The sequence below is a fragment of the Girardinichthys multiradiatus genome, chromosome 15 (genome assembly GCF_021462225.1).
Source record: "Girardinichthys multiradiatus isolate DD_20200921_A chromosome 15, DD_fGirMul_XY1, whole genome shotgun sequence".
Lineage (NCBI taxonomy): Eukaryota > Metazoa > Chordata > Actinopteri > Cyprinodontiformes > Goodeidae > Girardinichthys > Girardinichthys multiradiatus.
In genome coordinates, this window is record NC_061808.1 from 4,121,320 (window position 1) to 4,140,052 (window position 18,733).

Here is an 18,733-nt window from a genome sequence, read left to right on the forward strand (position 1 = left end):
GCATACAAGCCTTGAATGGTACCTAATAGAGTAAACATTTGAGGGTATTGATGATCTGTGCTGCAGTGCCTCAGATTCCAGACTAAATGCTCCAGACAAATTTATGTTTTTACCTGAATGTGGGTTCTGTCTAATCAAAATGCTAAATGCAACCTGATTAAAATAAACACTATTGTTTCCAGGTATAACTTTGCAAAAATGCACTTCCAATGCACTACCAAAAAAAGGGATAAAGACTCATAAGTAATTAGATGAGATGCGGACCTTAAAGTGAAACTTAATCGAACGGCAAACCTGCAGTAACAAGCAAACTATAAATCTTCCCGTTTCCTATTTTCTACTAAATCCTGAGTGATCAGTAGTGGAGGAAGTGATCTGAACTCTTTACTGTGCGTTTTTAGGAGCAGTGAATCAGAAAGTGCTGATCTGGTGCTGATCTGGAAGTGGCAGTTCTGCACCCAGATGAATGCAGGCTGCTGAGCAGAGCAGGACAGCTGCTTGGCTGGACTGAACTGTCTGATGGACCAAAAAGGCGATTATTTTCTGCAAGTTTCAAAGACTGATTTAACCACAAAAATGTGAAAATCCAAAAACCAACCAGCGATTCTGCTAAGTGAGAATAACTTCATTCTCCGGTTCCTTTTCTTAAAAATTGTGACCACCAATCTGGTCCGCTGGTCTCCAGGTGTTGTCCCAGTCCGACATGCCACACTGAAAATGTGTGCCAACCACAACAACCGACCAATGTCGAGAGCTTTGAGCATGCCAAATTCAGTCGCCCACCTGGAGAAGTCAGACTTAATTACTTTAATTGATGCTAAACAAAACAAGTATTAAACTGAAGACAGCGAGATTTGTAGAATTGTGTGCGTGCACAACATTTTAGCACCACTCCGAGTACATATTGGAGGACTTAGCAATTCTATCAACTTGATTTGACGTGTGCTTGTACAACATGTTGTCTCGTCAAAGTCTCCTTGGGCAAGACAGTAAAATCTACAAATGCCTCATCGTGCATGGTTGTATGCATTCATGCATGCGTGTTAGAAATGTGATTCTAATAAATTGTATTAAATAAAGAAAAGAAAACAAAGGGGTTCATAGTGAGGCATTGATACATTGATAAGACTACTGGTGTAAATGCAATGTAGCTCTTTTCAGCTGAAAGTATCACTTCTCAGGTGTAAAGCCCATGGGTCCTGGGCAGCAGAGAGGCAAGGCAATCAGAAAGCTGTAATTGAGGTTTTGTCACATGTTCAGGGGAAAGAATGTAGCTATTTTTGGAAGCAATGGTGTGATGTATTTACATTTACGAGTGTTTGTGTTGTATAGCACAGACTGTAGATAATCAGAGGTTCTCCTTTGAGTTCCCATGACAAAGACAGAAAAATAATCCCATTTAGCTGCTTATGAATTCATATAAAGAATAGCAAATAAAAAGCGCACTCTATATATCAGAACAAACATCAGTTTGAATGTTTAACTAGACTTTTCTGCAGCCAGTTAACATTCAGAACTGGTTTGTTTATTATTTCTGCTTCATCTGTAATTTCATGTGATGCTACATTGTTTTAAATTAGTAAGAATTTTCTGTGTTTAACAACTGAAAGTGGTTTTAAAGTTTCACTTTTGCCTCGTGCTCGTGTTTCTGCTCTGTAAATAATCTTAGGACATAAAGCAAAACAAACGAAAGCTATTAAAACCAAACAAGTATCCATAAGATCCATAGCTCCTGCTGCTCTCATCCTCTGTCTGTCTTTATCTTGTGGGCTGCTTATCTTTGCTTAGCAGAAACAGAGAAGATGAGATCAATTTTTGGATCAACCCTTGATTAAATATCGACAAGAACTGGCTCCCCCTCTGAAAGCAGCTCTTTGATCACAAGATGAAAAGATTTCAGAGTGCCCATCATTGTCTCTGAAATCCAACTAATCAACAGAGGTTGAATACCACCAAGCCTGAAAGTGCACGAAACTCCAAAATGATTAGTGGGAATGTTAATGCCTGAAATCTTGTTAAAATTAGGATCTTATTTGAACATTTTTAAGTCACCTAAAATAACACAGATGTAGCTCTTTTTTTTAATATTTTTAAATGTAAATAATGGAAAAAAAAAAATCAGTTTTTTAGTGTCTGGTCAGAGCCAACTAACAAATAATTGGCAAATATATTCAAATGGGATATCCAATTCATTGTGTATCCTATAGCTTCAGCTGTGAAATATCAATATACTAGAAAATTTCGGAAGAAATTTAGACGGGGCCTGCCTCTTGGTGCGTGCTTCTGGGACCACAAAGTTTCTCTGGCCGTTGGGTTTAGCTATTTAAAAATCATTATGTATGCAGTAATCACCTTAAAAAATTACTAGTAACTCTGGAAGACTGAGGCTTTTATTTTGAAATTTTCAGTAAGCCTTATTTTAAATGGGCAACACTGGGTGAGCTCCAACATTAGTGTGAAGCTCAGTCCTGAAATGAAATCTATTGTTTAAAATGCAAAGGCTTTTATTTTGTAGAGCATGTTTTGTCTTATTTTGAAAGTCCAGCATGGCTGTACTTTCAGGTCTGGGTTAGTTGCATTGGTTAAATAGAACCCGCTTGCTATTTAAAAATCATTTTCTATGCTCTTGTGAGCTCACAAAATCCATAGTAACTATGGGGGGTTGAGGCTTTTATTTTGAAAGTTTCAGTAAGCCTTATTTTAAAAGGCCAACATGGTCCTATTTCCAATACTGGGTGAGCTCCAAGAGTAGTGTGAAGCCCACTCCTGCAATCATCTATTGTTTAAAGGCTTTTATTTTGTAGAGCCTGTTTTGTCTTATTTTGAAAGTCGAGCATGGTTGTCACTTCAGGTCTAGGTTAGTTCCATTAGTTATATAGATCCTGCTTGCTATTTATAAATCATTATGAATGCTATTATAAGCTTAAAAAATCATTAGTAAGTATGGAAGGTTGAGGCTTTTATTTTGAAAGTTTCAGTAAGCCTGTTTCAAAGGACCAGCATAGTCCCATTCCCATCACTGGGTGAGCTCCAAGAGTAGTGTGAAGCCCACTCCTGCAATCATCTATTGTTTAAAGGCTTTTATTTTGTAGAGCCTGTTTTGTCTTATTTTGAAAGTCGAGCATGGTTGTCACTTCAGGTCTAGGTTAGTTCCATTAGTTATATAGATCCTGCTTGCTATTTATAAATCATTATGAATGCATTATAAGCTTAAAAAATCATTAGTAAGTATGGAAGGTTGAGGCTTTTATTTTGAAAGTTTCAGTAAGCCTGTTTCAAAGGACCAGCATAGTCCCATTCCCATCACTGGGGGAGCTCCAACAGTAGTGTGAAGCCCACTCCTGCAATCATCTATTGATTAAAGGCTTTTATTTTGTAGAGCATGTTTTGTCTTATTTTGAAAATCAAGCATGGTTGTCCTTTCAGGTCTGGGTTATTTCTATTGGTTATATAGAACCTGCTTGCTATTGTAAAACCATTGTGTATGTTATTATAAGCTTTAAATAATCATTAATAAGCATGGAGGGTTGATGAAAGAAATTGACCTTTAGGGTCAATCACTGTTGTCTGGATGTTGGAACAGCAGTACATGCTGTTTAAGTTCCCCACACAACATGGCCGCCATGTAGTTGCCTCCTATGAAGATGGACAAAGGGTTAGGGGTCAGGTCAGGCTTAAGCCATAGAAATGAATGAAAATCAATGAAAGTCAATGCAAAGTCCTCAGAAAGATAGTAATCCATGCATGTGTGTGTGGGTGTGTGTGTCTGTGTGTGTGTGTGTCTGTGTGTGTGGGTGTGTGTGTGTCTGTGTGTGTGTGTGTGGGTGTGTGTGTGTCTGTGTGTGTGTGGGTGGGTGTGTGTGTGTCTGTGTGTGTGTGTGTGGGTGTGTGTGTGTCTGTGTGTGTGTGGGTGGGTGTGTGTGTGTCTGTGTGTGTGTCTGTGTGTGTGTCTGTGTGTGTGAGTGTGTGTGTGGGTGTGTGTCCCAGTGTGAGACACAGAGAGGCAGAAAGAAAGACAGAATCCCATCCAGACATATACAGTAGGAGATACACAGAGCTATAAATAGAACAGTGAGGAATGAATCAGCCAATCAGCAAAGAGCGTCAGTGTAACGTGACACCTGCTGTTTCTCACTCACGCAGCACCTCTCTCTCTGTCTCCCCTGGTCTAGGCTTTATAACATGGAGGCGCATGCTCCCGAACAACTGGCCATAACTCTGAAACCGTAGGGGCGATCGATGTCATTCTTGGACCGTTTTTATCAGAACGGACAGGGGAACATTAATATTCATCCTTTATTTTTGAAAATATAATAATAAAGACACAACACTGGGTGAAAAGAGAGGGAAAATGGAGAAAAAGGCAAAAATTCCTGAACATGCTCCCGAACAAAGTCTAATATCTCGGAATCCGTACAAGGTATTTGAAATTATTTTAAACTGTGGTCGACAGCTATCCCTCGTTCCCAATCATGGAGATTTTCATAGCTCTATGTCATTCACAGTATAAAATATGATTATGGAAATAAATGGTGTCACTCATGGATTACAGGTCAAGCTCTCATTGAAAATACATGGGAGAAGGCCTACAGAAATCTACTGACTCTTGGCGATTGAGGGGTGTTTGACAGAAAACTATGAGACTTGGAACAATTTTGAAGTTATTGTGTGAAAGCAGAGGCCCGGCCCTACAAACTGACTGAAAATTGTGACTTTAGAGCAAAATCTGTGGCCGTGAGGGCCAGTTAAAAATACTTTTTTCCTGAAAAAATCCCCTTTGTACACTCTAGTTAAACTGCCATCTGCAGAGTGCAATTTTCTTGCAAACTTTGTGTCGCTTGGAGTGTAATTTTAGAGAAACCGTAGCAGTTATCAACAAACCGTTTTCACTTCCGAAAAGCCGGCGGATTTTTCTACAAACTGAAAGTCAAACTGTGTTTCTAGGCGAAAGTATGGCGATGCAGTAGAGCCTCAAAAACAGTGAATTTTGAGGATTCCTTCCGCCCCTGACTCCATTCATTCCTATGGGGATTTTGGGGGGGGTGGTTTTTCGTTAATTACGTCGCCACGGTAACTCGAAACGCCAATAAAAGTAATAGCACACCTCCCGGGACCGAGCCGGACGTTTTGATGTATATATCGTGGGGGTGCGTGCTGCGGTTCGGGCCGCATTAACGGAGATAGGTTTTGACCAGGTGAATAGTAATAGGTGCCTGCCATGCATTGCATGGGAGGCTTCGCAATGCACTGCACTGCTCTCCTATGCATTGTTATGGCAGTTCCCAATAACCAGTAAACCTTGAAATGATGTGATATTGCACCACCTAATAAGGATAGATTACCACGTCATAAATTTTTTTTAATGTGAATATTTAGTAGCACATACCCTAGAGACAACAATAATGTAAGCTACATTAACTAAATCATTGCACCTTTTGATGATGCATCCTGAGCAAAAAGAAGCCAAGATCTAAAAAAATAACAATTTCGAGTCTGTAATGCAAAGAAGAGAATAGTGGAAATGCAACAAGCCCAGTTTTCCCTCTCTGTGCTCATCAAACACACCTTCAGATTGAGTCTTCAGCACCATGGTCAAATGTATATCAAGCCACATCATTTGCTCAGACCTGATCGGGTCAACCAGCTGTTTCTGAGGAAATAAAAAGCTGCATCCGACATGTTAAACCTCTTAGTTTATGGTTTGTTTCTAACTGAACTGTTAACTATTTATTGTTAAATTGGTTAGTTTCTATCATTTAAATATGGTAATTAAGCTAAAGAGAAATTTGAAATAATTTTAATTCCCTAACTTTCACACAGTATTAAGTATCAACATAATAAGCCTTTCTGGAAATGCTGTTATTCGGTATACTGTTGTATAATTATAAACATAAAGGCAAAATGAAATCGGAAAATAAAAGTATTGCCCAACCCCACCAGCTACATTAAAGATGAAACATAAACAATAAATAAATTGTTTTATAATAATATAAATTATTATTATGAAACCTACCACACCTCTACAGAAGAAAAACATACTGTCTCCTAACTCCTGAAGTCTGTTTATGGTCTGTTCATATTTCTGTTCTTATGAACTGCTCTGACTCAAACCAAAAAGCAAAAATGTGAAGTGATCTCCTGCAGCACAATCAATGTTTCTCTGCTTCGGGGAAAGCTCTTCAATGTCCCGGTCTGGACACCAAATGAACAATTTTGTCAAAGTGGCCACTCTCTGTAAACGTCCTCCTCCTTCAGTCAAAAGTGAAACACAAAAGTGAACCTTGGGAGTAACTTACTGACATCTCTGTTGGGAACAACAGAAATAAGAATAAAGTGATAAACCGTAAAGACCTTTGAGCGAAGATCGTCCTTATGTACATTTTTCCACTTGATTTAATTGTGTTTCGCTCTTCTGTGAAGACAGGCTTTTATTTTCCCCCAAAGGCACAAAAAGATAAATAAAAAAAATCTGAAAACAGAGATTTTAGGAAAACAATACCATCTCGGGCTGCTTTCCCACATTCCTTATGTGGTTGATGTATTGAGTAAGCTGGCTTGTGTTTGCCTGGAAAGATTTAAGTCAATAAAAAAGGTCCTGGACATTTTGTTTCTTCAACGTTTCGCATTTTTGCATTTTTGTCTTTTTAGTACCTGACTTTCTAAGGTTTGCAAGGGAGCCACAGGAAGATCCATACGGACAGTGGTCAACTCATACACACCAGGGGAACATTGGCTGTCCACAGCCAAATAACACTGATTTTAAGTAATTGGGGCCTGCCATAGCAATGCATAGGAGAGCAGTGCATTGCATGGTCATAAACTAAGCTGGAAGTCAAATGTTAAAAATATCTAAACAAAAAAATTTAAAACTATTTCAATATTACACGTTTATTACACGTTTTCTATTGTTCCCTCATAGTTTAATAACTTACATGCTGAAATAAAGTATAAAACTAACATTCTACCAATTTATGTTACAAAAGAGTGATAAGAATGATAAAACAATGGAAACCTCTCTTTAATCTAATATTAGAAAATGTGTTTGATGCTATTTACACTAATATAGACCATACAGACACTGAGCACTGTCACTTCAAGCAGAGAATATGGACAAAACACTAGCAAAAGAGTTTTAGTTTGAAGTTCATATTGCAAACATAGATGTAGACATAAATATGCAATAGCAACCAAAATCTTCCTTCAGAAGAAGGAGCAAAATTGTCTCCAACAACACGTTTATTTAACAACCTTACAATAATGGTTGTAGGTGCAAACAAGAATTTTTTTGCTCAAACAACTAAGCTAAACACATCATATATAAATAGCTAAATCAAAATGTAATTTAATATTTCATTTCTGTTTTTTCATCAGATGTTTTTAATATCTGGTAGTATGAAATGCTGCACAAAAGCTTCAAAGAATCTGCTGCACCCTGGTGAGAAGAAATGTTCCAAATTCACAAAATAAAACTAAAAAGGAGCTAAACTTCCTGCAGCTTCAAGTCACCACGGGCAAGCAAACACACACGTATACAAAGAGACCGTTGGAGCCGAAGGGAGCGCGGGGGCCCAGGGAGACAGATTGTCTTTTAATTGGTTGAAAACTGCAGAGCTTTGAAAGAGCTGAAGGGGAGGACACACACACACACACACACACACACACACACACACACAGAAAAACACACAATGTCCTCTGTGATAGTAAGGAGACGTAGCCAGTCCCTGCTGACTGACTGGCATAATGAGTTGAACTTGAGCCAACACAGGGAAATGTGTGTCTTAGTGGGCTTCTTTTGTGCTCAATGTTGGTTGGTAACCCGCTGATATCATCAAAATAAAAGACAGAACAATGGCTCAGAGATTCAGGGTCAGGGTAAGGTATTAAAAATGTCTGTTGATTATATTCTGCTGCAACATCACTAAATCAGCCAAAGAAAACTTTATGCTAACGGCTGACGCTTATCCTACTTGTCCTCAGATGTTAGCCAGATTTATATTTATTTTTTCTATGCAATGTACCGAGTTTTTCAATTTATTTTAACTAGAAATTCATTTCACTTCAATTTAATTTAACTTTAGGTTTGGTTTTATACTTATTTAATCTTTGGCAGTGGAGGTGAGGCAGAAACCCTGTTTTCCATTTAAATGGTAAATGGTATGAACTTATATAGCGCCTTTCCAATCATACTGACCAATCAAAGCACTTTACACTAGAGTCACATTCACCCAATCGCACTCAGAAACATTCATTCACCCACAAGTAGATCGGTAGGCAACTTGAAGTTAAGTGACTTGCCCAGGGGCACATCAACAAGTGGCAGGAAGCAGGTGCGTAGTTAGACCTGGGCTTCCGGGGCGGAATGTTTTCTGAATAGCCCCGGACTTCTTGATAGAAGAAATTTAGAAGTATTAAAAAGATGCTGCCACAAAATGGTATTGGACTTCACATTTTTATTTAAAACCCATCAGATTTTTTCAATTGTGTTCCATATAATCACGTCCCGCTCCACCTGACCTAACAATGAGTTAAAAGGAGAAGACAAAAAATAGCTATTTGCCACTCATGGCAATGCGAATGCGCAACTACGCGCACAGCCAGAGACGTACTCCATTCTGGAGAAGTTCAGAACAGCAGTTTACTCCAGGTCGACCTGCCTCCTTCATTACCTGAAAAGTTACACTGAGCGCCTCGAACAGGGATCATTTCAGAGCAACCGTGAAGCCAACCAGAGAGAGGGAGGCTGGTGGGTGTGTGTTCAGGAACAGGTGGACGCCGAGCGGTATAAACCAGGCTGAAGATAGCGGTAGCACCTGAATGCTGACTCAGGATGGGCTGATTGTAAGTTACAGCTAATCACTGATTCACCCAGCAAGACATGAGGTGGAGGTTCACTCTAATGAGCATCATCAGGGTCATGATGGGGGACTTTCACCTGAGCTACAGGTGAAGTTAAATGATCTGTGATAAAAAACAGTAGCTCTGTGAGCTTCTAGCCAGATTTGCATCATAATGTGAAAATATCTGGTCCTTTACATCAGTCAAAAGAAAGCATTTAATCCTAGCTAGCTAAACAGATTTAAAGTCCTTCAGATCAACACATTGATCTCATGGCTGCAGCCAGTCTTATAGTCCAGTTCTACATGTAGACAGAACCAGGTGTTGCTCAATAAACCAGGAAAATATCTCCTGGTTCCAGTAAGACGTAGAAAGTTCAAAAGTAAACCTCCCTCTTCTCTTTCAAATCTGTGCTGATTCTAAACATGCAGCTCTGGGTTTAAAGACGCAGAATAATTAAGAAATAAATCATAGCAATTACTCACAAGTGGACCATTGAGTTAACTATAATAGTTAACCATTTTATTTTTCTGAATTACACATGTAATATTATATAAACTAAACTAATTAAACAAGGATACAGTTTTACTGAAGGTGAGACATACATACCATATGTATACAGTTATTAATAACTGTAATATTAGTACTGATAAGGTCCAGGATGAGGCTCTATGCTATATTTTAAACACCACAACGTAACAACCTTTCCTCTCAAAGTGTGTAATAGTAAGAACTGCACTAATGTCTCACATGCAGAACAAAAGACTGTGTTGAAAAATGTTTTGTTTATTATTTTTGGCAGGACAAATTTCTTCAGAAGAGGAATGAAGGGCTGAAAAGATGGCGATAAAAGAGAACAGAGGGAAGAATTTTAATAAAATGTTTGGAAAGCTCTTGGCATCATAAAATAAACGTGTTTTAGGATTTTACCATTTGACTAAGATTTAGGAAAATCAACTTTATACCACTTTCCTTTTTTGAAATATAAGAATAAAGACAATGGAGCCTCAGGAGTGAAACACTTTGATGAGAATATAATGTTTAAAATAGTAATTTATGTAGATGACAAAAGAAGCACGTTTATCTGACCCATAGTAAAAATCTCTGAGTTTAAGAAAAACTTTTGTCAGCAAAAATTCAAATTAAGTTCTTTTCTAAATACCTCAAAATGTGTCATTATTTGCTTCAGCAAAATGGTTTTTCATTAGACCTAAACTCTGATTCTCCTTTTCCTTCATTCAGTTTCTAACAAAAATAAAAAGTAAAATTATTGCAAACCTTTTTTGTTTGATTCACAATAATTTACATTCAGTCTAAAACTAGCCGAGACAGAGAACTGGTACAATATGTCTTATATTATTTTGATTTTAAATTACCTATAAATTGTCTTATTGAAAGCTAAATATTTTGAATTTGGGCTAAAGCCCCCAATGTTTTGAGACCCTAAAAACACCCCTGGCAGGAAGAAGCTGGGATTGAACCCACAACTTTCGCATTGCAAGATGACTACTCTTCCCACTAAGCCACATTCCCCTTTAATCATATTTCTTGAATATAAACTGAAGCGCCTTTTTGGATGTTGCAACATACGCTAGAAATATAAGTGCATCAAGAGTGCTTAAAGTTTGATTTCGACGTCACAATAATTGATCTTTCAAATCACTCAGCAGCGCCCTCTAGTCCTGCAGCTCTAAGGACTGGTTTTTATTTTATTTATTTAATTTTGTGGAGCATATTCCTTTTAAAAGTAGACTGGTGGTATTATCCTTTTCTTTTTTTTTACCATCTACCATCTATTGCCAGCTGTGCTACTATTTATTTGTATGTTAATTTAATTTCACTAAAGAATTGATTGGGTAATTAAATAGTTCAATTAAAAGACCAATCAATACTGCCATGCTGTTTAGCATGTTAAAGAGCTCTGCCATAAGTTAAAGTGATGCTTGGAGACCTAATAATCATAAATAATACATGCATGCATTCTGTACCTTTCACATTCATTGTATGTTCTTGGAATGGTCCTACACACCAAACTGGCTGTTTGGTGTGTGAGCTTTAATTGCACTAGAAATAAAAGCTCAACTTATGTTCAGATTTCTCATGAGGTATGATGATAGATGACCCAACAACAAGAATTTTCAAAAAGTCACATAAAGAACTATGCAGGTGTTTGAGGAAAGGCTTAATGAATGAATATTTTATAAGGAATCCAAAAAAATTGCAACAATTCAAATTCAACAAACTGGGGTAAATGGCATTTGAGAAAGGAATCGAGAAGCTCAAGCACGTCAAATTGTCACAGGACTAAGGAAGGATTATTCTAAGGAAAACACTTTCAAAATAAAACACCAGAGGCAAAACAAAACTTTTAACAGAAGAAAACTATATTGGGAAATATTTACAATCCATCAAATCCGAAACTAAATGTTAATATCTGGGTTAGACGGGGTTACACCCTGGACAGGTCGCCAGTTCATGCTAACAACTGCCCCACTGTGCAGCCTGGGGATGGAGTCAGTTAGGCATAAATAACGTTTAATTCCTGCAGCGTTGAATTCAGAGAGGGGACACACACTTACACTGGTACCTGGAAACGTCTGTGTGTTGTCCGTTTTGGAGGGGCCACAAATACCTTTATATACCTTTCGCTGCTATGCAGTACACATACACAATCATCCTGTCTGTAAATATCTCCCCTGCAACAATATAACCTCATATCCAAATAAGGAAGGAGTACTTCTGGTTCTTATCCTGTCTGGCTCCATGACCTTGCCCTCTCTGTGCGCTGTTCTCCCCTGTCTTCTTCTCCCCCATCGGTGATTCCTTGTCCTTCACTAATTTATGACTTTGGACTCTCTACTTCCCTCCCTAAGGACCTTGCACTTTCTATGCTTCACTCCCTAAGCTTGACCCCCCTATGCTCTATGTACACATGCCAGTTACACACAGAGATAGTTAATATTCTACACAGGACAGCATCAATATGAAGATCAATGACGAATACTTGTCAAGAAGATGTCCAACACACCAAACACAGCCATGTTAATGTCACATCCAGCTCTAAAAGGTTATAGGACTGTGTGACATATCCTTGATAATTAGGTGAATGACATTTCTTGAGACATCTCAAAACCATGAGCCGAACCAGGATGCATCCTTTGTAAGCATCAGCTCAACATGTGCATGTGTTACCTTTTGATGGTGCGAAGCAGAGTGGATCTTGCCTCATTGTGGAAGGTGATGATGATAGATGTTGGAGAAAGATCTGAGTCGTAGTGAAGAGAGGTGCACCTGCCAGGGGAGAGAATAAAGAACATGACATCTGATCTATTGAAGGCCTGTAAAGAGTGTGTCATGTGCTACAGCTGTAACAGGTCACATAAAGATCAATGAGTTACTGTTCTGAAATCTGTGTTCGACAAATGAGCCAAGATGTTTAGCCTGTTAATGCATCTGAGAAAAGTGTAGAACATCATTAAAGGTAAAACATTGTAAAAATGGGTTTTAATTATGTTTTAGATTCATTCATTTTTATGTGAAATACAGAAAAGTGTCAGTTACCATCATTATTAATGAGATGCTTTTTTATTTTATAGAACAGATTGGTGTGAAATAATTTTTCTCTTTTAGGTTTGAAATACTTCACAGTGAACATAACTGCTGCACACACACACCTACACACACACACCCACACACACACACACACACACCTACACACATGGTAACCAAGCGATCAGACCTGTTGTTAATGAATTATAGATGATCCCCAAGACGCTCATTAAAATACACCACATAATGGTATGTGTGTGTGTGTGTGTGTGAGTTCGCTGGGTCAGCAGCCTCTTCTTCTCAAAGAGCAGAGACACACACATCCAGTATAATGAGAGGACTGGCCTTTACCTATCGGATTGATGGATTGGTGACATTTTAAAACAGTAGCTGCATGCTTGCTCTGCTCTAGCCTTCATGTTTCTTTAAAAAGCTCTGGTCTCTCACACATCTTCAAATCTTAATGCATCAAAACGATTTGATGGATGGCTTTTAGAATTAAGCCTACATTTTAATTCATGGAATTGCTGAGATGAGAACAACTTAATTAGAAAAAATGTGAAGAAGCCAAAATCATTTTTCTCAATTCCTTCAATTTAAAACATCACATGTGTTTTACTAATACGAGGCCAAACATAAAAAGTAAAACTTATTTTGATGAACAACCTACTTTTTTAACCATGTATTTAATATTAACCCATAAGGAACATAGATCGTGTATTTGGTATGTCCAGTTGGGAGAGTGGCCCACCTCTTTTAGCCAATGCAAATAAACAGTGTGCAAGATGAACGAATAATGAAGGCCAAAACCACATTCTGTTAAAGAATGTCGCAGTATACCCACACGGCCAATTACAAGCAACAGATAAGTGATTAACAAAGAAAATCATGTCTGAGTCTTGTGGAATGACTCCAGTTCATATATTCCTATTTGAGTTGCCATTTTGAACTGATTAGCTGGCTAGTTAGCCTTTATCATTTAAGTAAACATAGATTTTATTGTGTCTTTTTAGATAATTCGATTTATGACAATTCAGTTAACCGTGAAATCTGTGATAAATCTTTCATCCAGTAAATTCAGGATGAGCAATTTTGCCTCAGATTCAACTTAATCAGATTCACTCTACAGTTGGTAATGTTCTTAATGTAACAACTTCTGCTTGATTTCAGCCCACATCAGTGGCGCTGCTTGTTCAGTTGTTGGCTTGCGCTTTGGAGAAAGAACTTGTCGTCAACAGTCCACGTGCAATTCAGACCTCTGTGTTTACTGTTTAATCTACAAAGGAGGTTCCCAATTGGTAGACTACTGTCCAGATATAAATTTAGACACAAATTAAATCTTATCCAGATTGGTTTTTAAATGTCAATATTTGGTTCTGGTTATGACATGGGAGTAGAAGGCAGACTTCCTGCCTTTGATCCCATGAAAAATATTGCAGCCAAATGAAGAAAATCTAGATCAGGGGTCTTAAACTCCAGCCCCCGAGGGCTAGTGTCTTGCAACTATTAGATGTGTTTCTGCTTTAACACACCAGAATAAAATAATAATGTCAATAGCATTGGTTTTGTACAACTTGTTTGCATGCCGGGGAGGTAATTCAGCCTTTTGATTCAGTTGTGCTGGACCAGGTTGCATCTTAAAGATGCAGTACACCGGCCCTCAAGGACTAGATTTTCAGATCTTGATTTAATTAATTAAACATTCTATTGATATCATATTAATGATCATTGCATTTCTGTAAAACAAACTTTATTTTGTCTTAAAAACAGTTTAGTTTTTTTTTTTATCAAGCACAATGTTAATTGAGTTATAGAATGAATTTCAACCTTATATTTATCTAAATCCAAGCGTCTTTCTCATCAAAAGCTCTTCCCATGACGATAAGATATGTGGTTTCAGATTGTGAAGCTCTGGCAGAAGGCCACATATCTTCTGATTAAACATCTGAAATGACATGACAGAGAAAATGCGGATCCGAACAGTTTTTAAATATATCAAAGTAGATGGACATGTTTTAAGTCAGAGTTTGTCTTCATAAAGTTCAACCACTTTTTTGCCATAAACTCATTAAGAACAACTTAAAATATTCCTTTTACCAGTCTTTATAAATCTCTGCTTTGTTTGAGCTGTACCACAGCAACAAATAATGGTTCTGCTTCATAACAGATTAATATATTGTGAGTTAAAGTGTCCTTGAGGCTAAGATGGAGGCTCCTCCAAAGGTTTGCTGTGGGTAAGAACACCAGCTGAACTCCTAATTTGTTGTATTAACAGGTCGGCACATGGCATCAGTCACTGCACACGAGAACCCAGCTGTGAAATAATACTATCAGCACCTCATTAACTCGCAATTAGATTTTTTTTTTCTTTAGGTTGGAGGCTTAATGATTAAGTGGGGAAACAATATTCCAAAGCAGATAACAGAAAGGAGAAGTTTCAGGAACTAGAAGAGTAGTGTACATCAAGATTTTATCTTAATGATCTAAAGTATTTTGTGAATCCTGATTGTATTTTTATTTATCTGCATCTTTACATTATTGTTTTATTTATACATTAAATATAATATATATTATTATATTGTTTATACATTATATTCATAGCTTTTGAGCAACCCTTCAATATGTCTGTTTTTGGGGTAATGCGAGGTGCTTTTCCGCCTCTAAACATGGTGTGTGCAATCATACCCAGACTATGTTCTCTCAGTTTTTAATTGGTATGTCCAGATGTTCTGCAGCAAATTTATACGAGCTTCAACATGTCTATTCCACAGCCATGGAGTCTTGCTCAGTAGGAATATATAGGGGGGTGAGTTCATTACTTGTGGAAAAACTGTAACTGCTAATTTTAGGTCTTTCTGAAGCTCTCCGAGTGGTCCAATGCTCTTTGGCAGCTCGTCTGTTGATCATTTTGACTCCTGTGTCAGGAATCTTGATGTTCTTTCTACTTCAAGATTATGGCCCCCACAGTGGTCAGTGGAAGATTTATAAAGTTTAAAACTATATCTGCAACCAGTGCCGTCAGGATGATTTGCAGCCAGAATTCAGCTGATGTCTTGGCTTTCTTTGCCTTTTTGCATAGAAAGCTAAAGTTCCTGAGTCATTACATTTATTACACAATCTATGAAATAAGGCATTAAACCTTTTGTATGTTTAGGTGATTTAGGTTGTTAATGATATATTACTTTATTTACCGTGCTGTATACTTTGAACTCAGGTTCTGGGTTGGATGTATCAGGAGACCCAGTGATCATGATGTTTGCAGATGACAGTGTGATTAGTAGTGAGAAGAGAAAGCAGACTCTGGAGAGGTGGATGTCTGGTCTGGAGAGAAGAGGAACGAAAATCAGTAGAATTAAGACCAAATACATAAGCGTGCGACAGGTAGAAAAGTGAAGCTGCAAAAATCTGATGTACTGAAGGTGGAGGGGTTTAAGCACCACCATTCAAAAGCAATTGGCAGTGTACGAGCGACATAAAGAAGAGAGTGCCTTCATACTGATTCATGGACATAGGGTTGTACAACACAGTTCCTTTGGTAGAGCAGCCATGACATGATGTATTTTTAGGATAAAATCTACAGGGGTTGGACAATGAAACTGAAACACCTGGTTTTAGACCACAATAATTTATTAGTATGGTGTAGGGCCTCCTTTTGCAGCCAATACAGGGTCAATTCGTCTTGGGAATGACATATACAAGTCCTGCACAGAGGTCAGAGGGATTTTAAGCCATTCTTCTTACAGGATAGTGGACAGGTCACTACGTGATACTAGTGGAGGAAAACGTTTCCTGACTCGCTCCTCCAAAACACCCCAAAGTGGCTCAATAATATTTAGATCTGGTGACTGTGCAGGCCATGGGAGATGTTCAACTTCACTTTCATGTTCATCAAACCAATCTTTCACCAGTCTTGCTGTGTGTATTGGTGCATTGTCATCCTGATACACGGCACCGCCTTCAGGATACAATGTTTGAACCATTGGATGCACATGGTCCTCAAGAATGGTTCGGTAGTCCTTGGCAGTGACGCACCCATCTAGCACAAGTATTGGGCCAAGGGAATGCCATGATATGGCAGCCCAAACCATCACTGATCCACCCCCATGCTTCACTCAGGGCATGCAACAGTCTGGGTGGTATGCTTCTTTGGGGCTTCTCCACACCGTAACTCTCCTGGATGTGGGGAAAACAGTAAAGGTGGACTCATCAGAGAACAATACATGTTTCACATTGTCCACAGCCCAAGATTTGCACTCCTTGCACCATTGAAACCGACGTTTGGCATTGGCATGAGTGACCAAAGGTTTGGCTATAGCAGCCCGGCCGTGTATATTGACCCTGTGGAGCTCCCGACGGACAGTTCTGGTGGAAACAGTAAAGTTGAGGTGCAAATTTAATTCTGCCGTGATTTGGGCAGCCGTGGTTTTATGTTTTTTTGGATACAATCCAGGTTAGCACCCAAACATCCCTTTCAGACAGCTTCCTCTTGCGTCCACAGTTAATCCTGTTGGATGTGGTTCGTCCTTCTTGGTGGTATGCTGACATTACCCTGGATACCGTGGCTCTTGATACATCACAAAGACTTGCTGTCTTGGTCACAGATGCGCCAGCAAGACGTGCACCAACAATTTGTCCTCTTTTGAACTCTGGTATGTCACCCATAATGTTGTGTGCATTTCAATATTTTGAGCAAAACTGTGCTCTTACCCTGCTAATTGAACCTTCACACTCTGCTCTTACTGGTGCAATGTGCAATCAATGAAGACTGGCTAACAGGCTGGTCCAATTTAGCCATGAAACCTCCCACACTAAAATGACAGGTGTTTCAGTTTCATTGTCCAACCCCTGTATATGCATCTGTTTTAAACGTTTGTATCGGTAAAATCATCCGATGACAGATCAAAGATATGTTTGTGACTAAAGTGAAGTCTAGTTTGCAATTTTAAATAGTTCAGTTGCAAATTACTACTCCTTCCTAATTTATACCACTGCGTTACTGAAACAGACTAAATCGTTGGTTAAGTAATAGATGTTTACTTAATGTATCAGATCACTGAGAATGGATTGAGATGCTTACTGTATCTGATACAAGGCAGAGATACCCAACCCTAGTTGAAGTGCATGTGGTCAACCACGGTTTTTGGAAAGAGAGGTGGAGAAGGTAGCGCAGGCAGGATGCAGTGAATAGAGACTACACCCTGCAGGAACGCTGCAGAAGTAAAAGGGTGTCACTTAGATAGTAGTGAGACCTGTTATGATGGGTGCTTTAAAGACAGAGGAAAAGACAAAAAGAAAGAAGGGTGAGCAGGAAGTTGCGAAGCAGAAGATGCTATGGTGTTTATTAGGAGTATTAAAAATGGACCAGATTAGAAATGAGAACATTGGAGGTCAAGCTCAGCTGGAGCTGTTTGGAGACAAAGTTAAAGAGGCAAGTCTAAAAGGGTTTGAACATGTGAACAGGAGAGATATTACTGGACAAAGTGTGACTTTAAAGAAACTCTTGATGCAATATAAAAACAGAGAACCTAAGATGAAAAACACTGAGCTAAAAGTGCTCTTTATAAACAGATTTGCAAGTTTTCCATATAACCATCTTTCATTTCCTCCTCGCTTTTTGGTATTTTGCTGTCTGTCCCTTTTTCTGCATGTGAATATAGACCGCTGTACATATATCTGTCATATCGTATCTCATCAAGCCCCTCTCTGCATCCACCATCCCTCTATCTTCCTGTCCTCATCTGTTTTTTTTTCCTGCGGTTGATTTATTCTGCAGTTCTACCAGAGAGAAACGATAAGAAGAAAGAGATGTGCTGCTTCCCTTTGAGTGTGTGTGTGTGTGTGTGTGTGTGTGTGTGTGTGTGTGTGTGTGTGTGTGTGTACTGGAGACAGAAGGAGTGAGTGAGGACAAACGACGCAGAGAGACAGACAGACAGAGATGTAGAGATAAAAGTTGTGCTGACAGATGACTGATGTAGGAGCTGATAACAACAAGCTTCCTTATTCCCAATATATGGGTCCAGGCGTGTGCATGAAGGCGTTTGAATCTGTGTGTTCATGTGAGCCAACCTAAGGATGCAGCAAAGCTCTATAAACCACAAAGGTTCACATAGAAACACAGATACGCACTCACAGTGCATAGACAAGAAGAAATGTGAAAGATATAAAACAGATGACCTGGAGACAGACAAACAGATAAGTTGATGGCAGTCAAGGAGGTGAGACATGAGACAAACATGAAAGGACATGATTAAAGAAAGAGGATTAAAATATAGTGAAAGGAGAGAAGATACACAGAAAGGAGAACGACTAGAAAGAACGAAACAGAGGAGAGACTCTCTAAAAGTAGAAT

General features: G+C 38.6%; 1 protein-coding gene across 1 annotated transcript in view; it reads right to left on the minus strand.

The window, feature by feature from the left end:
* Positions 1–18,733, minus strand: part of galnt14 (UDP-N-acetyl-alpha-D-galactosamine:polypeptide N-acetylgalactosaminyltransferase 14 (GalNAc-T14)) — a 252,154-nt gene that overhangs the window by 87,562 nt on the left and 145,859 nt on the right. The window contains exon 3 of the mRNA XM_047387717.1: positions 12,028–12,126. Coding sequence (XP_047243673.1) covers positions 12,028–12,126 — 99 coding nt within the window. The remainder of the gene's footprint in view (positions 1–12,027; positions 12,127–18,733) is intronic.